Source organism: Xenopus tropicalis, chromosome 8 (genome assembly GCF_000004195.4).
Source record: "Xenopus tropicalis strain Nigerian chromosome 8, UCB_Xtro_10.0, whole genome shotgun sequence".
Lineage (NCBI taxonomy): Eukaryota > Metazoa > Chordata > Amphibia > Anura > Pipidae > Xenopus > Xenopus tropicalis.
The window spans coordinates 121079732-121106397 of NC_030684.2; the positions used below are offsets into that span (position 1 = coordinate 121079732).

The window sequence follows — 26666 nt, forward strand, 5'->3', positions numbered from 1 at the left end:
AGGCTCAAATGTTGTAGATTTGCCTTGTAACCCATTTTGTTTGTTTCTTCCCTTTCCTCGGTTTCACCACATCTGTCCTATTTGCCCCAGTCCAATTATCTCTACCCAACCATTCTCCGTTCGGCTTCCGTACTGTATAGTCCCTAAAAGAACCTTCTTGCCCCCCTTACTGTATCGCCCCCCTTACTGTATCGCCCCCTACAAGCGCCTTCCTGCCCCCCTTGCGGCCGCGGTATATTTGGCGCCAAACTCATACACCCGCTTCTCATTCAGTTTCAGCAAATCGCAAACCCCTTTATAACTGAGCAAAATGAGCTGAACCCTGGGAGAAGATTGTTCCCACTGAACAATCACTGAAATCATAGTCTACTGCAACACTAATAAAGCTTAGTTTGGGAAAACCAAATAAAAAAGAATCAGCGCTGCGAAGGGCACTTGGGAGATGTAGTCGCAGGGCCAACTTCTACAAGCGTCAGCATACCTTTCGTTCACAATAGAGGAACTACAACCCCCAGGAGGCCTCGGGAAAAGAACGGTCTCTGACAACTGTCCAATCAGAGCGGCGAACAGCAGGCAGCTCTTTGTCGTGCTTGAGAGAAGAGCGCAGGCGCAGAAAAGGCATGAAGCAGGTAGGAAGTGGGATAGGTGCGCTCAAGGCGTCAATTTATTGAGGAGGCAGAGGGCTGGCCATTGTTTCTGACGGGTTTTTTTTTATTTTTAAACGTACAGGTTTATTGTTATAAGCTTATTGTTGAGAGTATTTAGTGAAACAGTTATACCTGTGGCTTTAATGGGTGAAACCTACTCAAATGAGTGCAAGTGAATGCTTCAGGGCAATGTAGCATTATAAGTGATGCCATCTTTTCATATTGGCCACTTATGGTAGATATAAATCCATTGCTAAATGGCTGATTATTATAAGACTTGGGTGCTGCAATAATCTCTAAGCAAAGACTTGCTGGATAGTGTAATATTAGTGCTGTGTTAAAGGGGTGGCTGACTTTGAAGTATGTTATATAGTGGCCTATTATTGGCAACATTAAAACTGGTCTTCCTTTCATATTACTGTTTCTGATGTACCTTCCTTCTCTTCTTCATTCCAGATTTCATATAGGGTTCACCGACCCCGGCAGCCAAAAAAACTGTTGCTCTGTGAGGCTACAATTTTGCTGTTATTGTTACCTTCTGTTACTTATCTTTCTATTCAGGCCTCATCTATTCATCTTACACTCTCTCATTCTAACCCCTTTGTGGTTGCTAGGGTACATTGCATCCTAGCAACCAGATACTGTAGCTGCTGATATTCCAAAACTAGAGAGCTGCTGAACAAAAATTGTAATAAATCCAAAATAAATTTAAAAAAAGAATATCGTTGCCTACATCATATGATAAGCTTATTTGAAGAGGAACTGTCCCTAGTATGGCCTTTGGTCCAGTTAATTGCTGTGGTTCTGTATCTGTGGTAACAGAAGCAAGCCCTAAATACAGATGCAACTTTATTAGCTTAGGACCTATTCTGTAGTCAGCAATGTGGTTCTGTGGCTGCAGGGGCCTCCATCTTTTTAAGAGTCAGGAAAATCCAGCCTCCACATATCTGATATAGCCAGATACAATACATACCAACCACTCATCATAAGACTTTTATAAGATAGTACATATGTACACATGCATTACCCTTGTACTTTACTAGTATGTCAAGAACCACCCTCAGCAGTCAAAAAACCTATATAGTGGTTAAAAGTACAGCAGATAAAGTATTTGTAGAGATCACATATCCCACCCGAATTTGCCCAGTGGGACTATCAGTCAGAGCAGCTTCCCCTCAAAACCCCAGATATGCAAATGACATGAGGGGGAGCGGAAGATTATTATATATCATTTTATACCTATTGTCCATGGTGGTAAAATGTTTATACTAAATGTATATACGCCATGTACTGTATGTAGCTTTGTGCCGCACCTTCATATGCTGGGGATTTATGGTTGGGGCAGAAGGCATATGGAAAGGTATGTAATTCATGATCTCAAAGTGTGTTTGGTTTTTTTTGGCACAGGTAAATGTAACCTGACATGAAGAAAAAAAGTAGAACATGGATTCTGAAGTCTCCCCCAAAACAGAGAATGGAGAGGAGCCGTCTTCAAACAGTTTGCAGGATACCCATGAGGAAGAAAGTCCTGATTCAGACTTAGGTACATTTAGTTACATAGTTAAAGGGCAAAGAAAATACCCCTCTTTTTAACATGGGTTCATTCAGGACATACCTAATTCAACACATTGAATGGAGACATAATAAACAGGTTAACAAGATAAACTATTTCCCAACATCCCTAAAGGTGGCCACACGTGGCGATCTGACGATGTTTCTGGTCGCACGAAACATCGTCAGATCCGCCACACACCGTCAGGGCTGAAACAGCAGATAAGGAGGTAGAAACAATAGGATTTCTACCTCCTTCTGCCGATTCAGTCCTGACGGCAGATTTTTGTCAGGCGCCTTCTATGGCGCCCGATCAAAATCTTTTAACCGGTCCGACATGCCATACACGCACCGAATATCGTACGAAACAAGGTTTCCCCCACGCACCTTGCTCCATAGTGAAATTCTTGCACCTGAAGTTTCTTTGCTTTCCAAATAATTTGTGAACCACCTACTTTCTGTTCTTCTGGGCACAACCAACACAGTTCAGCAGGCCGATAAGAAGTCTCTTATACAATAAGCTGCTTTTTATCTCATAGCTGCACACTGGGCTGGAAATAGGGGTTGGCCAGCAGGGGAAGGGGCTTCACAGGCTGCAACTGAAAATGAAAGAAATTGTATCTTTTTTATTATGGCAATGTCCCACTCATAACTGTAATAGTTTTTGATAATAAGAAACTTTTGCATCTATAAATATCTTACACTATTATATATATAGATATTGTCAATGTAAGTTCTCCTTGTAATTAACTTTGTTTTATTGGACAGGTATTGACTACCCAAGTGGCCGAGACTTCATTTTAACAGAAGAAAACAACGCCCCACGATATTCCCTTCGCAGGCTCAAATGCTGTAAATCAGGCAAACCGAGGCAGTCCACCGGGAAGTCTACAAAGGTATCTGCTCAAACTTCCCGACCTGATCATGCAGATGAAGAAGTGTATAATCCAAAAGAACGTATAAGGGACCAACAAAGGGATGGCCACAACCAGAAGACAAATACTGCACTGAAACAGAAAGGCCAGAAACGTAATAAAGACGCTGCTGAAATCTCAAAGCTCGCAATTCAATATACTCCTTACAAAGTACAAAAAACCTACATCTGTACTGAATGTGGGAGAAGCTGCATTTCTAGTTCTCATTTGATAATACACCAGAGATCCCATACTGGAGAGAGACCATTTTCATGCACGGATTGTGGGAAAAGTTTTGCTCGAAAATCCTCCCTTGTAATACACGAGAGAATACATTCTGGAGAGAGGCCATACACTTGTACTCATTGTGGAAAAAGCTTTACTAGCAGTGCCACACTCTCTACTCATATTAGAATCCATACAGGAGAGAGGCCATACGTCTGTTGGGAGTGTGGTAAAAGCTTTACTAGTAACTCTTCTCTGTTTATACATAATCGAACCCACACAGGAGAAAAACCATATATATGCATCGAGTGTGGCAAAACATTTTCTTGCACTTCCGCTCTCGTCATACACAAACGATCACACACAGGAGAGAAACCATTCACTTGCGATCATTGTGGCAAGAGTTTTGCAGACAACTCTAGGCTGGTTAAGCATAAGACGGTTCACACGGGGGACTGGGCATTTGTGTGCACTGTATGCGGAAAGGGTTTTACTTGTTACTCAAATCTTAATGTGCACCAGAGGTCCCACACCGGAGAGAAACCGTACGCCTGCAGTAAATGCGACAAAAGGTTCGCACTTAACAGAGATCTTGTAAGACACCAAACCACTCACACCGGTGAGCGGCCCTTTTCCTGTTCTGAATGTGGCAAGAGTTTTACTCGTAAGGCCCATCTAACCACACACCTGAAAATTCACTCAAGGGTAAAGACAAAAATGAGCACAGAATGAAGAACGTGACAGAAGGAGGGATGTGCAAGATGTTGCAAAGTCACATCAACCCCTGATTTACTATGCTAGTCCCTTAATAATAAAATATAGCTGAAAACACAAAAAAAACCAATTTTTAACACTTCCTGTTTGTGGAGAGAGTATCTGGAATAACGGCAGTATTTATTGCATGGGGTTTTTCGAACATTTGAGAGGAAAAGTATACAAACCCATCCCATATTGTAGCACAAACTGAAAACTTAAATATTTCAGTAGAGATGTAGCGAACCTCACAAAAAAAGTTCGCGAACCCGTTCGCGAACTTCTGCCAAAAAGTGCGAACTTTTGCGAACTTTGCGAACCCCATAGACTTCAATGAGAAGGCGAACTTTAAAACCTAGAAAAGCCATTTCTGGCCAGAAAACTGATTTTAAAGTTGTTTAAAGGGTGCCACGACCTGGACAGTGGCATGCAGGAGGGGGATCAAGGGCAAAAATTTCTCTGAAAAATACTTTGTTGGCACAGCGTTGCGTTTTGTGCTGTAAAGGGCAGAAATCACACTACATTTCTAAACTTGTGTAATAAACTGCTTTTACAAGGACTATTGGGTTACAGCAGATGAGATCAGCAGGACAGCTGCCCACAGCAGCTACATACAGAGCAGTAGAAAGTAGATTACTAGTCAGCAAAGCTACCTAAACTGTCCCTCAAACCCCTGCAGAGCTCTCTCCCTATGCTAACTCAACAAGCACACACAGGCAGAATGTAAAATGGCTGCTGGGCTTCGGTTTATATATGGAGGGAGTGGTCTGGGGGTGGTCCAGGAGGGAGAGCTGCCTGATTGGCTGCCATGTATCTGCTGGCTCTGGGGTGAGAGGTCAAAATTTGGCTCCAGCTAAGGCGAACCCAAAATTGCGAACATTGCTAAAAGTTCGCGAACTTGCGAACACCCGATTTTTGTGCGAATTAGTTCGCTGGCGAACAGTTCGCTACATCTCTATATTTCAGTTAAAAAAACAAACAATCAAATCTTTGGCACTTAATCATAACTTAAACTTCTGAAGTTTTGCAAAGTAATAAGGACTGAATAGACAAGTTCATTTCTGGAAGATTGTATTGTAACGTTTACAGAACTTTAAATATTGTGAATATTGTCAACGTTTTTATGGAGCCTACAAGTGCATGTGCAATAGGTTTGCACAGATTGGTGAAAAAATGTGCAATATATGAAAAATTACTCATTCGCATTTCTGTTTTTGTGTGTTTTCTATGCCTCATTGTAGTTCTTCTAATCTATATTCAGGTCTTTGCCATGGTGTCATACTCAGCTGCTTTTTCCAATATCTTAAATAGGATATCCACCTTTTGGAAATAAGTAATTGGAAAGTCCCAAAATTAGTATTTTGCCATTATGGACTTGTTTGCTAAATGGTGTAATGAAATCAGCATTACCCCAAACTGGGGTCTTGCACTTTCTCAGTGGAATTGGGGGGTCACCGACTCCTGCCTCTAGTAGAGATCAGCAGCATGTAGAAGGAAGAGGCCTGAGTAGCGTCAATGCTGTGCATCCTCTTTTCCTTTCCTTACTCATTAGCTCAACATGGATCCCAGTGCCAGCCAATACTATTCATGCTATGCTAATGAGTAAGGAGGAGGAGAGGCTCACCCTGCACGGAGCTTCTGGAAGAGAAGCCACCACTGAACTTCCAGGTAAAGGCTGATTTCATTACAGGATTTAAAATAAACTTAAGTCCTTATTGTCAAAATTCTTATTTTGGCAATAGGGACTTCCTGAAGACATCTTAACAGTAAACTGGACATCCTTTTAGAAGCTCAGTAAATATACTTTTTGTTGCTCCATTTCCATGTTTACATTGGTATCTATAATTGTCCACATTAGCCAAGCAGAGCATATGGAGAAACAGATCAGAACAGTAGCAAATAGTGACTGTTTTTATCAGCGATTACAGACTTGGACGGTTTCATTGGTATGTACACTAGGTTAAGGCCTAGGGCACACTAGGGGGCACATTCATCAAAGTACGACTGGTCCGAATACAAAAAATTTGTATTTTTTTTAAAGGTTACAACTTTTGCATATTTTCTGCGACTTTTTCATATATTTGCCCAATTTTTCGTACTTTGCGACAAAAACCGCTACAAAAGTTTCGGATTCATTCACGCTTCGGTATCGTGACTTTCCTTTGGCCAGGTTGGAGTGCCATTGAGTCCTATGGGAGGCTTCCAAAATCACGCACAGAAGGATCAGTCAGCAAGGTTTTCTTGCATTTTAAGATTGTTCAGATACGAAAAAATTGGACTTTTCGGCCATTATACAATCAGATTCGATTTTTTCGGATTTTCAAATCCGAATTTATCGTACGTTTAAAAAGCACGATACAAAAAAATCGTATTTGATATGATTTTTTTGTATCGTACTTTTTAAACGTGGGAAAATCGTACTTTGATAAATCTGCCCCTAAATTTTTAACTAGCCACAGTCTTCTCAGGGAGAGCCACAGCGGTTTAAATGCACCTCCCCACATGTAGCCTCTTTCTATATGAAACATGCTGGTGCAATCAACCAGGGATCAATCAGGAACACTAACTTTGAAATCCTTGAAAGCCCAGCATCATTCTAGTTTATTATTTGCTAGGTGTATCGCATTTAGAGCCCCAACAGGAAATTCTAGTTATTAAGTTTTTGGCCACAACTCTATTTTTTATATAGTGAAATGGATTAAAGGACAATGAAAGGTTAATATAAATTAAAAGTAAGTCTAAAGTACTTTTCTTTTTAAGTACTTACTGCATATCTAAATTCCCAGATCCCTGCTTGCTTCTCTGAGATATGGTGCTGGCAGCCTACAGCAGTGTGAAGCCTACAGTGACATCACTGAAATCTCTCTCCCCTTCCTGTAGGTGCCAGCGGCAGCCTTCCTACTCTCTGAGCATGTGTGTAACTTGATCATGTCTCCTGTTCTGAGCTACACATGCCCACCAGCCAATCAGAAGCGGATCTGGCAGAGGGGAGGGGGGGAGGGAATGAAACACATGTGCAGTATGAAGCAAGGAGGGAAAGGAAGGGAGAATACCTTTTTAAAGATGGCTGCCTGTTCTAGAAAATGTGAAGTAAGTGTGACTGAGTAAATATTTGATTAGGTGAGCCAAAAGTGTGGCGTTTTTACTAAACAATAGGAGGACTATTGGGCAGTATGCTTTTTACATTTTGACTTGAATCCACTTTTTAAAAAGGTGAGATTGTTCTGTGATTGAAGACCAGTGGGACACCCAAAGAATACCTTACTGTGATTGGCTGTTACAATTAATAGCCCAGTAAACCGTTTTTTTTATAGGTTATTTGGAAGATGCTGAATATGTTCCGTATAAAATAATAGCAGTTTATAACAGTATAGGCTATAACTTATTCCTGATCACTCCTGAATACAAAATATTATATAAGAACTATAAAAATACTTAAACATCAAATTCATTTGATCCTTGAAACTTAAAAGGGGTTTCAAATGAATCTCCCTCCATTGTTTCTACATGAATTATATGTCGGACAAACATTTTAATTGTAAGCTGTACTCGACTGGAACTCGCTGTCCCTGAAAAATTCAATGTAGCCAACAAATTGGCTGCCCCCCCAGTTTATATGACGTTTCTTGTACTTTCAGCTTATTCTGTTTGGGAAAGAAGGAATTTAACAACTGGCAGTGAAGAGAATTATTAGCCTGGTTAGGATGTGTTGCAAGTAAAATATATATATATTGTTTACTAATTAGCTTTACTTGCTGCTAAAAAAAATCCTGTTTTCAGGTTTCTGTTTGGAAATACTCCGAGCCCCTTACTGCCGAAACTTCTTTGTCACTTGTTCTTTTCCTCTTTACAAACGCACATTTTTCTTACGTCACATTTGTCCCTGTCCCATAGTGTTTGCATTATAAAGTATAGTGTCAGAATATAATGGGATTAAGTGACTTGCGTAAAACCACAAGTGTTTCACATAAAAGCTAGAATTAACTACTGAACCACTGCTTCTTAAGCATCTGGCTTGCTACAGGGTCTGATACTGTTAATCAGGCATTTATGTTTCATTTTTTATTAAGTTGGCAGTCACCAGTCTTTACCAAGAAATGTACCAAATTCAGATGAATGGTGTTTGTCTTTATAGTAGACTGTTGGCAACGGCTCTTGTGCAGTTTAGCCCTAATATTGTTAGTGCAGGGCATTGGGGACATGACCAGCCAAATGGAGCCATAAATGTCCCTCTCCGTTACAGACAAGACTTTTTAAGTGTTTTCATAACTGGTATGGAGACATACCATTACCATAAATTGTTCCAGTTTAGGTGTTCTTATTAGTAAGCACAGTTCTGCCTTTGCACCAATGTCTAGTACATAAAATTCAAAAAGATTCTACAAAGCTAGGCGATAGAAGTCTAAGCAGAACACGTTTTTCTTTACCTAAGGTTCAGCTCTTCTTATGTGCTATGTTTAAAGTTACAATTGTATAAAACAAAAGCCCTGTCAAGGCCTGACGGCCCTTACCGGGTTAAAGGTTGGACCAGGAAACTTTTATACAGAAAGCCTAATTTAGGGTGCCCCAAAGGTTAAGAAGGCTCTTAGTAATATTCAGGCAAAAAGTTGAGGCAGACTGCAAAGTTGTAGTCAGAATCAAAGCAGAAAGTCAAGAACCAGGAGAACAAGTCAAAATAGCAATTTAAGCTGGCCGTACACGCACCGATGATATTGTACAAAACCTCAGCCCTGAACACCAGTTTATGCCATGTGTGTCGCCAGCTTTAGACACAACCAGGAACTCACAGAGTAAGACCTATATTTAGGCATTGAACTGCACTGGGGGGCAATGCGATGATGTCACATGCCATTGCAGCCATGGGTGCCGCCCTCTTGATGACGTAGATTGCTCCTGACAAGTCCTGCATCTCTGAAGTCATTAACATATCAGACCAAATAAATAGCAATATACTGTATGTACCTTACTTTGTATCACAAAAGGTCTTGAATATCATGTGTCTGAACCATAAAACAGAATGTAAATGTTATAGCTAGTTAAACATAGCGCATAAAAAGAAGAAAAAAAAAAAAACGAGCCTTAGTAAATGCCCCTTTACTGTACAGTGATCCAAATTATAGAAAGATCCATTATCTAGTAAACCACAGGTACAAAACATTCTGAATAATAAATCTTATACCTGTACTGCTTAGACTTCCTATCACACAAATACTTTAAAGAATCTCTTTGAAAGGCTGATATCTAACAGCAGAAGAGAAGATAATGCAAAAAAACCAGCAATGAAATCTACACAATAAACATCATCAACCAAAGTCCTGCATGCGTTCTAGATATGGATGCAGAGGTAACTCTATAATCATAGTACAGTTTACATTCCATCTGTGGGTCTTGTACCTGCACATTCTAAGCAAAACAGCTATTCTGTCCAATTAATAGTATCAAAGTGGCCGTACACTTCCAGATCCACTCATTTGGTATGGTCCAAAATTCGAAAGAGGCCTGTTGTACAAGGACTGCATCAACTCACCAATTTAAATTTCATCCAACCGGATTTTCAAACCTGCCTCCCTTTAGAATTTACTAGTCACATGCCTCAAAATATATACTAGTACTCAAAAGATATGACTAGTCAAACCCAGAGGTCCTGACCATGACTACTGATTTTCAGCTTCTTGTAATTAGATTTTCAAAATAGCCTACTCTATTTGTTATCAGGCTTCTTTTTTTCATTATTCTTTATATTATGTGGCAGAAGTATATATCCCATACAAATTTGCTTATTCATTGTTCATTATGTCATACTTGGCAAATTTAGGGTCAATTTTGTAATTTGGTAGGTTTGAAGTGACGACGAAATGAATGCAGCCCTTTCAGGAACTTAAATAATGTTCAATTTGTTGTGATAAAGTGTGAAGAGTTTTCTTATTTGCAAATAAAATGAAAATGTCAAGCTTCTGTCTTCATCACTATTTACTGTAGAATCTTAAGACTGTCTTGTCTTACCCTTGACATTTCAAGCTGTAATTACGGACAAACTCTTTGACAAATAAAAAGAGAAAAAATGATCATAACATTTTGCACCCTTTATATAGGCACAGATGGCAAAAGTGGGCCAGTGAAGTTGGGGGATTAGCTGAGAGGTTGAACCTAACAGATGGTTCTTATTCAATTCGAATTCAAAATGTTAATGGAGGTATCAGAGTTGTGATTTGCTCCATAGCGTGTTAGGGATGGTCTCTGTTGCCTGTTTGATGACCTTTGAAGCATGCTCAGAGCTGAACTGTAATATTTAGTCAAAAGATTAAGATGACGAACAAGGTTCTTTTAGAGCAGGGATCCCCAACCTTTCTTACTCATGAGCCACAGTCCATAAAAGTTCATGGAGGAGCCAAATAAGGGCTAAGATTGGCTATTAGGCAGCCTCTATGCACCCTATCAGCTTACAGGGGGCTTTATTTGGTAGTAAATCTTGTTTTTATTCAACCAAAACTTTCCACCAAGTCAGGAATTCAAAAATAACTACCCCAAAGTCCTTTCTTTTCATGCTCACATGCACTACTATCACATATTGACATGACATAAAACAGGTGCCCACTCAAATTGTTCGTTTAGGAACCATACCTCAACCATACCTGGTACCTTGTGCCTGGAAAATCAAACATATTTACTTCTAATGTGCCTAGTACTGCAGACATTTGCATAACACCATACAAAAACCCATTGACTTGCACATATGTTTCTTGCTCTTATCACCAACGCACCAAGTGCAGCATTTTGCCTGTAGTGTGCCATGTTGTTTCACAACTAGAGTCTAATGGCACACAAGCAATTACCCCCAGACTGTGTGGAAAACAATCTGAATTGCTCTTGCTTCTCTTTCTAACAATTAGCCCCTATTAGTAGAATAAGCATTGCTACAATATGAAAATCTGCATATTTTTGATTTTTTTTGCATCATCATACATCATACTCTCATTTTTATAGGGATACTATCATAATTTTTATGGGGTACTATTTGTTTCTAAATTACACTATTTATATAGCAAATAATTTACTCTACCATTTAGTATTTTATTCTTGAGCCAACAAATGTATTTTTAGCTGTAATATTGGTGTGTAGGCGCCATCTCAGTGCATTGTGCCTGAGTCTGAGCTTTCAGAAGGAGCCAGCGCTACACATTAGAACTGCTTTCAGCTAACCTATTGTTTCTCCTACTCCCATGTAACTGGAGGAGTCCCAAGCCGGACTTGGATTTCTTACTATTGAGTGCTATTCTGATATCTACAGGGAGCTGCTATCTTGCTGCCTTCTCATTGTTCTGTTGATTGGCTGCTGGGAGGGGGGGATATCACTTCAACTTGCAGGTCAGCAGTAAAGTGTGACTGAAGTTTATCAGAGCACAGGTCACATAACTGTGGCTCCCTGGGAAATGAAGAACATGGCTAGCCCCATGTGAAAATTAAATGTAAAGAAAATCTATTTGTGTTTTTGAAAAACAGATTACAATGCAGGATTTTACTGGAGAAGCTCTATTAACTGATGGGTTTTTGAAAAATACATATTTTCCCATGACAGTATTCTTTTAAAGTATATGAAATTGGCTGTAAATGTGTAGCAACTTCATATCCATACTTTCAAGAATATAAGAAAAAAAGTATTTGTTGATAGCATGAATATGTTTTTTAGATATTTTCTGCTAACAAAACACACTTTATCTTTTCATATTTGCGCTCTTGACACTATGATGTCATAGTGTCAAGAGCGCAAATATGAAAAGATAAAGTGAGCTATAAATGGATTAAGCAGGCATTTAATTTCTTTGTTTGTAAAGGCAACATGCCACTCGCTTCCTCCTCTTTTCAAACATGACAAGAGAGGTATAAAACAAGGTATTGCAGTGACTCTCGCTACAACCTGCTGAAGACTTCAGGAACAGTAAGGGAGATTTTGTTTTACCTTATAAATATGTCACTAAGACAGTCTCAATCTATTTTACATAGTTAAAGGGGTAGTGTACATTCAGATCATCTTTTAGTGTGTTATAAAATGGCATATTACTGTTTTTCAAATGCTCTTCATATATTTTTATAGTTATTTAATCATTGCCTTATTTTTCTGGCTCTTTCCAGGTTTCAAATGGGGGTCACTGACCCCGGCAGCCAAAACGCTAATGTTATGTGAGGCTACAATTGTACTGTCATTGTTACTTTTTATTACTTATTTTTCTTTTCATGCCCCCTTCTACTCATATTCCTGTCTCTCTTTCAAACCACTGCCTGGTTGCTAGGTTAAATTGGGCCCTAGCTACCACATAGTTGTTGAAATTCCAAACTGGAGAGCTGCTGAACAAAAGGCAAAATATCTCATTAAAAAATGAAGACCAATTGCAAATTATCTAAGAATAGCACCCTCTAGATTATACTAAAATTTCATTTGAAGGTGGACTACCTCTTTAAATACCTTATCATATATATATATATATTTTTTTTTTTTTACTGTATATACTCGAGTATAAGCCTAGTTTTTCAGCACCCAAAATGTGCTGAAAAAGTCACCCTCGGCTTATACTCGAGTCGGGTGCGATGGGTCCCTCTAGACTAGCACCCTCTGTCCTTTGTGTGCAAATTAGGCCACCCGCAACTAGACCCTCCAGTGCCCTGGCCTAGGCTCCCACTAGCAATACTTATTTCCCCTTACATCTCCTCTGGGACCAGGTCTGCTGCCAGTTTGCCAATGAGCGTGGGGTGGTACTCATATTGTTTTTGTTAACCCTCTTCTCCACTTACAGAGCTAGTTTACTGTTTTTCTTGAAATAAATATTGAAACCCCACTGATGCCTCAATTAATGTCATTTTATTGGTATTTATTTTGATTATTAAAACTTAGCAGTAGCGGCTGCATTTCCCACCCTAGGCTTATACTCAAGTCAATACGTTTTTCCAGTTTTCTTAGGTAAAATAAGGTACCTCAGCTTATATTCGGATCGGCTTATACTCGAGTATATATATATATATAGCCTTTCCTTACATGTTCTTATGTGTTGCCTATATCTCAAATAATCTGAATATCCAATAATGCTATTATATAACCTTCAGGAACTCTGCCAGTGCCGCACATTTGAATGCGTCTATACATATTTTTAGTGATGAGTGAATCTGTCCCGTTTTGCTTCTCCGAATAATTCACAAAACTGCTACAAAATTTGCAAAACTACTAAAAAAACCTGCAATATTTATGCAAGACATTTTTTACGTGCAACTTTCTTGTCTTACTCCGAATACATTAAAGTCAATGGGCGTTTTTTGTGGTGACTTTTTTGTCTCAGTGACATTTTGATCTTGGCAACTTTTTTGTCTCAGAATTTTGCTGCAAATCCACTCTATATTTTGTATAATTGTATGTTTGTATATTATGCACTTCTATCTAAAATTCTATTTACTAAACTGTGATTTACTTTTCAAAGATTGAATTGAATTTTATATTCTGTTGTGTATATCACAGGACACTGTAGCTGCAACTTCCAGTTCTACAACATGAAGCTGATCCTGGGTCTGCTTGTCCTTTTCCCTTGGACATTACGGGCACAGGATAACCAAATGGTTACAAGCAACGACAGTGACATAACAACTGGTGTAAATAGTGAACAACAGACTGATGCCAGTAACTCTACTTCAGATCAGGGAAGCTACAATAACACTTACAACACACTAACTACTGGATCAGACAGCTACACAACAGAAACGGCAGCAGCTGATGCGCCTACAGACAGTAGTGATCCCCTCCCAACTAACTCAAGTAGCTATAACACTGATGGAAATATGTTGGAAAATAAAGATGCTCTACTAGTTACTTCAGTCAACAACAATGTATTAGAAAGTACTGTAATGAGTAGCAGTCCAACCTCAACAGATTCAGGTACATATAGTACAGCAGAGTCGACAGTCTACAGTCTAAGTAAGTCTGAAGGTGATTCAGCCAGTGAGGATCAGTCTAATGAAAATTCAAACAGTATGGAATCAGAACAAGGAGATACATCTTGTGCTGTCTATGAAATACTCAGAGAGGCTGGAATGGTTGGATATCGAGGACTCAGTGCTGCTGATTGTAAGTAAATTTCCATGTTGATTTGAACAAAACAAAAATCACTTTGTGGTGATAAATAACCAGTGTTATAAGTGAATTCTCTCATTGTTTACCCTCCTCCCACAGCAGCAGAACTAATCACTAATTATAACTATAGTTGTATATATAGGGCAAGGGAAAAATGCTACTAACAGTAAGTTTACTCCAGAAAACCATACAGTATGGGACCTGTTATCTAGAATGCTTGGGACGTGGGGTTTTCTGGATAAGGGGATCATTCCGTAATTTGGATCACCATACCTTGTCTACTAAAAAATAATTTAAACATTAAAGGGGACCTGTCACCCTAAGACATAACTCCAAACTATTTTCTATATTGTTAGTTGAGTAAAAAAAACTTTACTTACTCTATATAAACAATATAAATTTTGTTTCCTTCCGTCTTGGAATTACTCAATCAAAGCAAGCAGGCAGGCACCATTTTGTGGACACTGTTATTAAGGCAAGCTGTGTATCATGCCAAAATCTTGTGTATGTGCCAGAATGGGGGACCTGATGCCCAGGCCCATGCACTGGCTACACAATTAGGAGGAGGGAGGGGAAAAGTGAGATGTGCAGTGACATCTAGGTAGTGCTGAACGGAAAGCTAAAGTTACTGTCTGCCCCACCTCTATGCCTAAGGCATAGAGGCGGGGCAAGCAATATATGATTGACAGCTGGGATTTTTAATTGCCTTTATAATGGGTTTGGATGTGTTAATATTAAAATGAATTTGGGTTTCATGTTTAATTTGAAAATGACTTTTACTATACAGCTTTTTATGTCTGGGTGACAGGTCCACTTTTATTATCCGGGAGGAAGCCCTCGATGCATTTAAAACTCTTGTTTCCCCCTATCTTGAGTGCGGGCTTTATTAGGCCGCACCTCTGGCGGGGGAAACAATATAGGGGTGATAGGTGCCCTTTAAAGTAAGCCCAGCCTGCCAGAGTAGTTATGGAAGGGGAGAAGCTATACCAGGCTGCACCCTTACATATTTTTACTGGAAATAACTCATAAATATAATATATAATATTTTTACCCACAATTTTGCACAGAATACCAACAGAGGATGCAGCCAATTATGTAGAAAAGGTACAGGTATGAGATCTCTTATCTGGAAACCCGTTATCTAGAAAGTTCCGAATAATGGAAAGGCCATCTCCCATAGACTCCATTATAAGCAAATAATTCAAATTTTTTCATTTTTCTCTATAATAATAAAACAGTACCTGTACTTGATCCCAACTAAGATATAATTACCCCTTATTGGGGGCAGAACAGCCCTATTGGGTTTATTTAATGGTTAAATGATTCCCTTTTCTCTGTAATAATAAAACAGTACCTGTACTTGATCCCAACTAAGATATAATTACTCCTTATTGGGGGCAGAACAGCCCTATTGGGTTTATTTAATGGTAAAATGATTCCCTTTTCTCTGTAATAATAAAACAGTACCTGTACTTGATCCCAACTAAGATATAATTACCCCTTATTGGGGGCAGAACAGTCCTATTGGGTTTATTTAATGGTAAAATGATTCCCTTTTCTCTGTAATAATAAAACAGTACCTTGTACCTGATCCCAACTAAGATATAATTACCCCTTATTGGGGCAGAACAGCCCTATTGGGTTTATTTAATGGTTAAATGATTCCCTTTTCTCTGTAATAATAAAACAGTACCTGTACTTGATCCCAACTAAGATATAATTACCCCTTATTGGGGGCAGAACAGCCCTATTGGGTTTATTTAATGGTAAAATGATTCCCTTTTCTCTGTAATAATAAAACAGTACCTGTACTTGATCCCAACTAAGATATAATTACTCCTTATTGGGGGCAGAACAGCCCTATTGGGTTTATTTAATGGTAAAATGATTCCCTTTTCTCTGTAATAATAAAACAGTACCTGTACTTGATCCCAACTAAGATATAATTACCCCTTATTGGGGGCAAAACAGTCCTATTGGGTTTATTCAATATTTGAATGATTTTAAGTAGACTTATATTGTGGAGATCCATATTACAGAAAGATCCCTTATCCAGAAAACCCCAGGCCCTTAACATTCTGGATAACAGGTCCCATACCTGTATAGTCACTAGTACCCTTGTGAATCATGGTTAAGCGTTTACATTTTGCATTCAGTTTAGCATTCTGCATGATATTTCTCATTTTCTCTTGCAAATCAGCCTTTTCCTCTTTTAATAGGGATCTGCGTTCTAAAAATGACAAACCTATTCCATCCCAGTGAGAAGAACGCAGTGCGGTGCCGTAACTTAAAGTCTCATAAAGCCAAATATTCATGTGAATGTTTTGGTAAGCCTTTATTATATTAAATGAATCATAAAATCATAATTGTGCTTTTTAGCGTTCCAACCTAGAATAAATAGATATAATTTAAAGGAGAAGGAAAGTCATTTTGGCATTTTACTGCCAATAGATTTGCCACATTAGTGCCACCTAGAACACTATATTTATTCTGCAGAAACCATTAACATACCTGAGTAAACAACTTTAAAAGCTTTATCTGTTTGCTTAAGATAGCAGCTGCCATTTTAAGTAGCGGCCTGCCTGCAGTCTCTAGCCATTATAGCTCAGATCACACATTCCTAAGGGAGGGGGGACAGAATTCTTAGAATTCTGGTGGCAGGGGGAGCTGGAGAGAGGAGAGAACTGTGCAGACTCTGGCCATGGGAATTAAGGATGTTTTTGAGAGAGGAAGTCTCAACATCATGTTTACAAAAAAAGAGACAAGAAATCCTGTGTTTCTTTTGATAGAGGAGTGCAGTATTACTGTAAGTGCTTATGGCTGTATTTACATAGACCTTTCTGATAAAGGTTTAGTTTTTACCTTTCCTCCTCCTTTAATATTCATTAGTAAACATAATTTACCTGGACACAAGGCTCTGTAAAGGAGGTTAGAAAATGTATGGTAACAGTAGTATTACTGTTGGTATATGAGTGATTTCTATTATGTATGTTTTTAAGCCTTTTTCTTTGTCAACCATTCAGGTGATAATGTCCATAAATACATTCAGTGTCAAATGAAAACAATGAGAGATCCTACAGACTTGTGGTAAGATATGTCTAAAAAAATAGTCCCTGTGTTCATCAAGAAGGGGAATTAGGAAATGTCTCAGTCTTAATATTGTTCTATATTCCCAGTTATGTTACTGATGATAAACGTTATTGGGGATTTAACACACATGACATATAGGGGCTGATTTACTAAGACACGATTTCGAATCCGAATTGGAAAAATTCCGATTGGAAACGAACATTTTGCGACTTTTTAGTATTTTTTGCGATTTTTTCGGCGTCTTTACGATTTTTGCGTAAAAACGCGAGTTTTTCGGCGTCTTTACGATTTTTGCGTAAAAACGCGAGTTTTTCGGCGTCTTTCCGAAAGTTGCGCAAAGTCGCGATTTTTTCGTAGCGTTAACACTTGCGCGCAAAGTCGCGCCTTTTTCGTAGCGTTAAAACTTGAAAGGCGCAACATTTCGCGCAAGTTTTAACGCTACGAAAAAATCGCGACTTTGCACAACTTTCGGAATGACGCCGAAAAACTCGCGTTTTTACGCAAAAATCGTAAAGACGCCGAAAAACTCGCGTTTTTACGCAAAAATCGTAAAGACGCCGAAAAAATCGCTAAATTACCGATCATTACGAAAAAAATGCAATCGGACACATTCGGCCCATTCGTGGGTTAGTAAATGTGCCACATAGTGTAATGGTGTATGGGGTATCATTGTCCATTCAAGACACCTGGCAGCTGCCAGCAGCCTCTTCCAATCTGATGAATGAATGACTTGCTCCCTGTAGAAAATGTAGTGCCATAAAGCAAATAATGGATGGGAAGGAGGAATTTAGGGTTCCCTAGCAATTCTCACTTAAGGGTTCTATGCTGTGCCATAGGCAAATGTTCTGTCCACTGGGAATTAGTTCCAGAGGAGGGCAATATAATGATTGCTATTCTCCATAAGTAGGTTGTTGTGATCCAAAAGGCCCATGGCATTGACTTTTCAGACATACAGCAAAACATTCCTAAAAAAGCGAAGATCACAGGATATTTTGTACCCGTGGACGAAACCTAATTGACATGAAGGCTTCTATTTTTAACCTGTTTCATGCATGGTCCCTCTAGTTTATGTACTATATGCAAAGCCAAGTTAGTAACCCATAGCAGCCAATTAGCAGCTAGTATATAATGGTCCAGTGTCGGACTGGCCCACCAGGATACCAGGAAAACTCCCGGGGGGCCCAAGTGTTAGTGGACCTTCCTGCTACTTATCATTTGGCCTACTTTATGGTCATTCCCTATTTTTGAATGGGAATAAAGAGGAGAAATAGATGGAAAGATAGATGCTAGCATGTAAATAAAAGAGACTAGGAAAATAAAGAGGTTGGGTGAGGAAAGTTTGGATAGTGGGCCAATGGTCTAAGGTTTTCTGGTGGGCCCCTGAAGTCCCAGTCCAACACTGTAATGGTCACCTGTTTGAAAACTATCATCTGATTGGTTGCTATGTGTTACTAGACAAATGCTGTGCACCATAAAAATGCCTTGCGTGCATAAAAAGTCATGTATATTTAGGTTTTATGCACATTTACATGAATTTGAGAGCAATACCAATATTGGGAAAAAACCCTCACATTTTTCAAGAGTTTATCCATTTAGTATACAGGTATAGAACCCGTTATCCAGAATGCTCGGGACCAAGGGTATTCCAGATAAGGGGTCTTTCCGTAATTTGGATCTCCATAGCTTAAGTCTGCTAAAAAATCAATAAAACATTAATTAACCTCAATAGGATTGTTTTGCATCCAATAAGGACTAATTATATCTTAGTTGGGATCAAGTACAAGTACTGTTTTATTATTACAGAGAAAAGGGAATCATTTAATCATGAAATAAACCCAATAGGGCTGTTCTGCCCCCAATAAGGGGTAATTATACCTTAGTTGGGATCAAGTACAGGTACTGTTTTATTATTACAGAGAAAAGGGAATCATTTAACCATTAAATAAACCCAATAGGGCTGTTCTGCCCCCAATAAGGGGTAATTATATCTTAGTTGGGATCAAGTACAGGTACTGTTTCATTATTACAGAGAAAAGGGAATCATTTAACCATTAAATAAACCCAATAGGGCTGTTCTGTCCCCAATAAGGGGTATTTATATCTTAGTCGGGATCAAGTACAGGTACTGTTTTATTATTACAGAGAAAAGGGAATCATTTAACCATTAAATAAACCCAATAGGGCTGTTCTGCCCCCAATAAGGATTAATTATATCTTAGTTGGGATCAAGTACAGGTACTGTTTTATTATTACAGAGAAAAGGGAATCATTTAACCATTAAATAAACCCAATAGGGCTGTTCTGCCCCCAATAAGGGGTAATTATATCTTAGTTGGGATCAAGTACAGGTACTGTTTTATTATTACAGAGAAAGGGGAATCATTTAACCATTAAATAAACCCAATAGGGCTGTTCTGCCCCCAATAAGGGGTAATTATATCTTAGTTGGGATCAAGTACAGGTACTGTTTTATTATTACAGAGAATAGGGAATCATTTAACCATTAAATAAACCCAATAGGGCTGTTCTGCCCCCAATAAGGGGTAATTATATCTTAGTTGGGATCAAGTACAAAGTACTGTTTTATTATTACAGAGAAAAAGGAAATCAGTTTTAAAATTCTGAATTTTTTGATTAAAATGGAGTCTATGGGAGACGGGCTTTCCGTAATTCGGAGCTTTCTGTATAAAGGGTTTCCGGATAAGGGGTCCGATACCTGTACTGTGTTACTATCAGATTTGTAATATTTGCAGTTGATATGGAAAGAACTCAGATGTACCTACAGATTATCTTTTCTCTTTCTAGGAATCAATTCTGCAACGGAAAGGATCTCAGTCAGTACACTCGCGCCTGTGAAAGTCAACTGCCACAAGAACCTAGAAAATATTAACTGGACTCTGATGCAAGAAAGTATATATTAACATTGGAGACAAATTGGTCTGATTGGTTGCTATGGACAACATCACTGCTGATGTTTGTCTCCAGTGTTAATAAATACACCCCTAGGAGTGCAACTCACCACGATCCTAGCAATACTTTAAAGGGAAAGATACACAATAACGCAAAATCCTGCTTGTTAAATCAAATAAACCTTCATGTGATTTGCTATACTAATTCAGCTGCACAAAGGGTCAATGATTATAATGATTTGATATTAAAATTGAAACTACTGATAAACATCGCTACTTGGTCTTAGTTCTACCCAGAGATAACATAAACTGAATTTAAAGCTAAACTTGCAGAGATGAAGGACAAAAAAAGCTTCTTAGTCAAATGTTATTTAAAAAAAATCATTATAAAATAATAATCTAATACATATTTAGCTCTAAACGCAGAACTAAGAATTTGGGTTTTTTTCCCCTTGGCCATACCAACTGCCATACTAAATGCTACAGTGGCACAGAACAAATGATATCTGTATGGCATTTTTACCAAAGCTCCTGCCATTGAGCACTGTTGATAATTCCCTCTTCTACTGGTGTCATATTTTGTGTTGGCTGCAATGATGTTAGAATTCTGGAGGAAAACGCTGCTTTGTAGGTCTATAAACTGTAAAGGGCACAAACATTTGCACATAGTGCTTAACTTCAAATATTTCCACCCCCCAGGAAGGTACACCCACCCCATGCACAAAGATAACATAAAGGAATTCTAGCAGAAACCTGAGAACAGACATTCATGCCAGAGACTGGACCAGCCACATTCCTATTTAATCTTTAATTGAGGGATGATAGGATCACATCATAATGTAAAGATGCAGGGAGGGCAAGCTGCTCATACCCTTCCACTCTCTCTTGTAGTCCGGTACTCCTCAGCTATACCACTCCCCTCCCTGTATAGGTGTTGCCTCTAATGAATTCTGGCCATAAGGCTCTTGTACTTTCTCACTAGCCGTCCCTATACTGATGCTGGATTCCTTGTCTAATAGGGTGGCTGTTGGAACCTGGTTTCTCCCTGTTGGGGCAGAAGCTTCCTGTTCTATCTAACCTGGCTGCCCCTTGCACCTAGTGTTCACTGTTTTATCCCACTTTTCCTACACGTGGCCCAGGCTCACCTCCGGCCAGTAGATTGTGACTCGGCCATTCCCTTCCTTCAAAGACCCTGAACCTGGGTGTGGCTGCTCCTTTTATACCTTCCTGCCTGCACTGCCCCTGGTGTCTGGTGATTGAAATTACCCTTAAATTATTTCACCTATATTAAAATGATTCTACTGCTATCTACAGGTAGTGGTCAAATAACACCTTTTGTATTAACATTTGTCGCTCAACATTTTCTTATTATCAGACTTATTAAACAATCGCCATAGACATTTCACATTCTCCACTATCATTTTCCATCCTCTTTACAAAGATGCAGAATCCAAGCATTCAACCTTACAAATGTGTATATAATTTAGCAAAACACCCCCATGTGGAAATGAAAACTATCAATATTCCAAGACTACATGGTTCATGCTTATGATAATCTTTACAGGAGGTCTATGGTAAGCGCTACGCACACTAGTTTGCAGGGCTCTTCTTATGTATCTGGCAAAGGCAGGAGTATCTAGATTGGAGGATGGATGTGGGATGTCTCTGGAAGAGTTAAGGTTCCTCCCATTGGGGTTCCTCCCATTGGCTCATTTAGTTGAAGTTGTTCATTCAGATACCGAACTCCGTCGTGCTCAAATGTTCCTTGCATATCCAGTCTAATATTCTCAGAAGATGCAACAATATGGGCATTATGGGAAAACAAAATTCACTATCTACTCTGTAAATGAGATGGGAGGCTTCTGTAAATTGTGCTTGTGTTGGTTGGTGGAAATCAGTATCAGGCACAGTGACAGTTGTGAGTACCAACTCACGTCTATTTCCCACATCTCTTACTCGTTTATACCATTTTGGATCACAGTCGGTAATAACTTTGCCACAGTAATCTCAATTATTACTGGTATCTGTGTAGCACCAGTCATATTTGTAATTGTGTGAACCACATGGGTGATATATTCATCATGGTGAGGTATAGTAACGCTCAAACTCTTCAACTACACGTCCACATCTACTTCCAACCATTATGTGTAAACCACTGCTCATAGTTGGAACCCATGACCTTCTGACAAGCTGATAAACACTGACTATAGTAGGAATCATAACCCTCCCCAGGGGCGCAGTGATCCCACCATCCAGTGTTGCCATCTTTTTGTTTGCACCAATAGTATTCTGTGCATTCACGTTGACAAGAACCCATGCAAGTCCCACCATAGCTTGAAGTATAAACATCTCTTGATAATTTACAAGGACCAGGAGCAGAAGTGCAAGAATGCAGGCCCTGGGGCAATTCAAGACCAGAGAAAGGCAATAAAGTGGTGAATTGGATTGCAGACATTTTATGCACTTTCCAGCCTGCCTTCACATAATTAAATGACCCTTGTAGGTTTCTCTGATGAACGTTACCATTTATAAAATACAGTAAGGGGCATATTTATTATGCTGTGTAAAAAATGGCGAGAAAATTCGCCACACATCACCTGGCTTCGCCATGTAAAAATGGCGTAAAAACGGCGTAAAATCGGCGTAATTGTTTTACGTGTTTTATCTTCCACCGGAACTTATGGAAAATAATGGCGTAATATCTGGCGTAATATCCGGCGTTCAGATGGCGATCTTTTCCCTTTATTTTACACAGCTTTTTACTCCGTTTTTTCGGCGAATTAGTTTTACACAGCATAATAAATGCGCCCCTAAATGTGTTGATTTTAGCCATGATAGTTCCAATAGGCTATTTTTATGGCGGTAGCTCAGCTTGGAGTATTTGTAGTATTTTTAAAGGTATCTGTATCCGTAGGGGCATATCGGTTTTGGAGCACAGAGACTTGCAGCAATTCCTAAAAGAGAATTACGTAAAGGGCCCCTATAGGGCGAACTTATGTTTGTGGCTTTACCACATATAAAATGCAGTAACTGCGCTGCATCATATCGGAGCACATTTCCATAACATACAAGGTCGTCTGACGTGTTCCATGCATGTACATCTATATGCATGTTCCATTAAATGTAGGGTTTTGTGGCTCTCTGTTTTGATATTTTATATGTAGAGGTAACTTGCATAGAGAACCATGACATATCTGCTAGAATACATAGTAATGAAGTGTTAATATGGGGCTATATAAGGTAAAGGGTTGTGTGTCACTCCACTTCTGATAAAGTGTTAAAGAGAGGCATGAAATGCATCAGGTGACCTTGTATGTCATGAAAATGTGTTCCTGTATGATGTCTGATTTGTCTCTATGGTCTGGAAGAACACTATGTATCTATGCCTTAATTATGCACTAAATGCTACAGTGGCATGGGACATATGATGTCTGTAGGGCATTTTTACCAAAGCTTCTGCCATTGAACTCCATTCAGGATTCCAACTTCTACTGGAGTTATATCTTGTGTAATCTGCAATGATGAAATTCTTGGGAAAACTTTATAGGTCTATAGGTCTAAAAGTGTGCAAATGTTTGCATGTAGCACTTAACTTAACAAATATTTCCTCCCCCCCCCCATGTACAAAGATAACATAAAGGACCAACTGAAACATATTATTATGTTATTATGTATTATCATGTTATTGGATATTGTTGGTTTAATTTACTGGAGGGATGATAGGACCACACCATTATATAAAGATACAGAATCCAAGCATTCTACCTTACAAATGTGTATATACTTTAGCAAAAGATCACATATATCCACGCTCAACACGGTTCATGGTTATCTTAATCTTTGCAGGAGGTCTATGGTAAGCGCTACGCATGCTTGTAATCAGGGCTCTTCTTATGTATCTGGAAAAGACAGTAGTGTCTAGATCCTGTGGGAAAAGGATTTGTGCAATAGTTGTAGAATGGTCCTGGGAATTTGGGGTTCCTCGCCTTGGCTGATTTAGTTGAAGTTGTACATTCAGATACCTAACTCCATCATGCTCATGTGTTCCTTGCATATCCAATCTAATGTTCGCAGAAGAGGTAACAGTACGGGCATTATTGGGAAAACAAAAGCCAGTGGTGACTGTGGCAATGAGATTGGAGGCTTCTGAAAATTGTGCTATTGACGGTCGGCGGAAATTATTTTCAGGCACGGTGACGGCTGTTAGTACCAACTCACGTCTGTTTCCCAAATCTCTTACTGTACAGACCTCTTCATCATCTTCAATAGCACGTTTGATTCGTTTTGGATGACAGTCTGCAATAACTTTCCCACAGTATTCCCAATTATTACTGGTATCTGTGTAGCACCAGGTGTAACCATAACCATATGAACCACATTCGTGATCTATTCGGCACGGCACTCCTTTTGCAGTTACATTATTTAATGGTGAACATTTCCCTACAATTCCATCTGTGTCTGTGCATGTAAAGTAAGATCCATAGCGTTTACACTCACTTGCACAAAGTGCATTATCTGAGGTATAGTAACTCTCAAACTCTTCAACTACACGTCCACATTTACTCCAACCTTTATCTGTAAAACACTGCTCATAGTTGGAACCCATAACCTTCTGACAAGGTGATAAACACTGCCTATAGTAGGAATCATAACCCTCCTCAGGGGAGCAGTAATCCCACCATCCAGTGTTGCCATCTATTTGCTTGCACCAATAGTATTCTGTGTTTTCTCGTGCACAGGGGCCTATGCAAGTCCCACCATAGCTTGTTGTATGAACTTGTTTGGATAAAGCCAAAGGCAGGTTCAGCAGAACAGCAGCCAGCAGCAAGTCAGCAATAGATCTGAGGAACATCTGTTAAAGAAAAAAGACATTTCCTAATACAGACAAGGCCATTTTTTATTAATATTTAATCTAACACTGATACATATAAAAAACAGAGCCAAATCTTTGCCTGCATATTGATAGCAACATGCTGTTTAAATCATGGGCCAATATCCTACCTTTGCTGCCAGTCACAGAACTGGCTACCCAGGAGTAGGGCCTACTCTGCCCTAACCTCGTTTTATGGCACATTAACTGGATGATATATTTTAAACATATTGCTAGCATAATGTACTAGGTCTGCAATTTGCCTATATGATATGTGTTATGTTGATTTTTTCCTTACAAGGGGTCATTAATAACTCTGTGGGGGTGGGGACTCTATACTGTGCTCCTACCTTGTGCATCAGAATATGCAAGGTAGGGGCAATAGGGGAATATACCTACATGCCTCACTCTGCCCGCCCATATAGAATTGAGCAGGGCCTAACACAGGCCACGCTCGATTCTAAGCATAGACCGTGGGTCTTTGCATTCAGAAACAAAGCCCTGTGAATAATTGCAAACACTTAAACACAGTGTGCAAAGTACTGTCCCCTGTATTGGTAAAAAATGTTGTGCTTGTTTCCCAAAGACTACTATAGTTTACATATACAAGCTGCTGTGTAGCAATGGGGGTGGAGCCATTTAAAGCTGAAAAAGGAGAAAAGACAGGTTTACCTTGTAGATAACAGATAAACACTGTAGAATGGGATTCGACTGAACTATTTCTGTTATCTACTATGTAACCTGAGCCTTTTCTCCTTATTTCTGACTGATTATCTGTCCCCGTGGCTACACAGCAGCTTATTTATATAGACTATATAGACACTATTTTCTTGGGGTATTCACGATATACCCCATTGCACTGATTTATACACCTTTTCTTATCTTTGTGTATTATTTGACCCTATGTGATGGTTATATTTTGGGGGTATTCTACTTATGAGGCAATAGTTTTGACACCTGGGTGTTATGGTAGGGTGGTCACCTTTCCCTGCTGCTAACTCCGGGAATGGGGTGGGTGTTAACATCACAGGGGTGGGGCAGTGAGGTTGCAGGGCAGTGATGTCACAGGGGTGGGGCAGTGAGGTTGCAGGGCAGTGATGTCACAGGGGTGGGGCAGTGAGGTTGCAGGGCAGTGATGTCACAGGGGTGGGACAGTGAGGTTGCAGGGCAGTGATGTCACAGGGGTGGGGCAGTGATGTCACAGGGAGGGGCAATATCATGGACAGGTGGCAACCCTATGTCATGGTCTAAATGCAGACTGACACTCAGTACTGTATTATTATTGTGTTCCCAATACTGTACATCATTTTTTGGGGGTGTAGGGGTGGAAGGAGACTGATTTCCTTGTTTTAATTTTATTACCATGAATAATAGCAGGCTATTTATTAAAATAAAGATTGCCTTCCTTTTAGATGCTGGTGCAGTGATATGGAGTCTTTTTTCTACTGTTATTTATAGTTGACCTGTACCACCGGTTCTGTGGTTGGTTTTATTGGATACACATGTAAGGAAGGATAATGGATGGGGCAATCATACTGAATCAATGTCTAGCCATTAAATACAAGGGGGGCTTTATACTGAGGATGCTGTACTATA

The 26666-nt window shown here is 39.3% G+C and overlaps 3 protein-coding genes and 1 pseudogene across 4 annotated transcripts; 2 read left to right on the forward strand and 2 right to left on the reverse strand.

Moving 5' to 3' along the window:
• The first annotated feature begins 550 nt into the window (after positions 1-550).
• LOC100489584 (oocyte zinc finger protein XlCOF6.1-like) lies at positions 551-4322 on the forward strand. 2 transcript variants are annotated; one of them, XM_002937416.5, is made up of 3 exons: positions 551-629; positions 2055-2190; positions 2967-4322. In XM_002937416.5, the coding sequence occupies exons 2-3, from the start codon at positions 2091-2093 to the stop codon at positions 4067-4069; spliced, it is 1203 nt and encodes a 400-aa protein (XP_002937462.1). In that variant the 5' UTR covers positions 551-629; positions 2055-2090; the 3' UTR covers positions 4070-4322. The 2 variants fall into 2 exon arrangements, with proteins under 2 accessions (XP_002937462.1, XP_012824658.1); XM_012969204.3 differs by lacking the exon at positions 551-629 and adding an exon at positions 653-1152.
• Positions 4323-13594: 9272 nt separating this feature from the next.
• On the forward strand, positions 13595-20405 carry LOC101734778 (Xenopus laevis cell surface glycoprotein 1-like). The gene is made up of 4 exons (XM_031890939.1): positions 13595-14195; positions 16421-16528; positions 17225-17288; positions 20097-20405. The coding sequence occupies exons 1-4, from the start codon at positions 13625-13627 to the stop codon at positions 20179-20181; spliced, it is 828 nt and encodes a 275-aa protein (XP_031746799.1). The 5' UTR covers positions 13595-13624; the 3' UTR covers positions 20182-20405.
• Positions 20406-21021: 616 nt separating this feature from the next.
• On the reverse strand, positions 21022-22655 carry LOC116406802 (annotated as a pseudogene).
• A 1201-nt stretch (positions 22656-23856) lies between these two features.
• On the reverse strand, positions 23857-25054 carry LOC100144983 (uncharacterized loc100144983; the record flags this gene model as incomplete). Its single annotated transcript, NM_001126549.1, is given in 1 exon segment — positions 23857-25054. A coding segment is annotated over 1 exon segment (810 nt). The 3' UTR covers positions 23857-23996.
• Between the last annotated feature and the right edge of the window lie 1612 nt (positions 25055-26666).

Coding starts and splice junctions, on each gene's coding strand:
- LOC100489584 (XM_002937416.5), top strand. CDS start 2,091: ATGGATTCTGAAGTCTCCCCCAAAACAGAGAATGGAGAGGAGCCGTCT. Junction 2,191..2,966: donor AAGTCCTGATTCAGACTTAG/GTACATTTAGTT, acceptor TTTATTGGACAG/GTATTGACTACCCAAGTGGC.
- LOC101734778 (XM_031890939.1), top strand. CDS start 13,625: ATGAAGCTGATCCTGGGTCTGCTTGTCCTTTTCCCTTGGACATTACGG. Junction 14,196..16,420: donor AGGACTCAGTGCTGCTGATT/GTAAGTAAATTT, acceptor CTCTTTTAATAG/GGATCTGCGTTCTAAAAATG. Junction 17,289..20,096: donor AGAGATCCTACAGACTTGTG/GTAAGATATGTC, acceptor TTCTCTTTCTAG/GAATCAATTCTGCAACGGAA.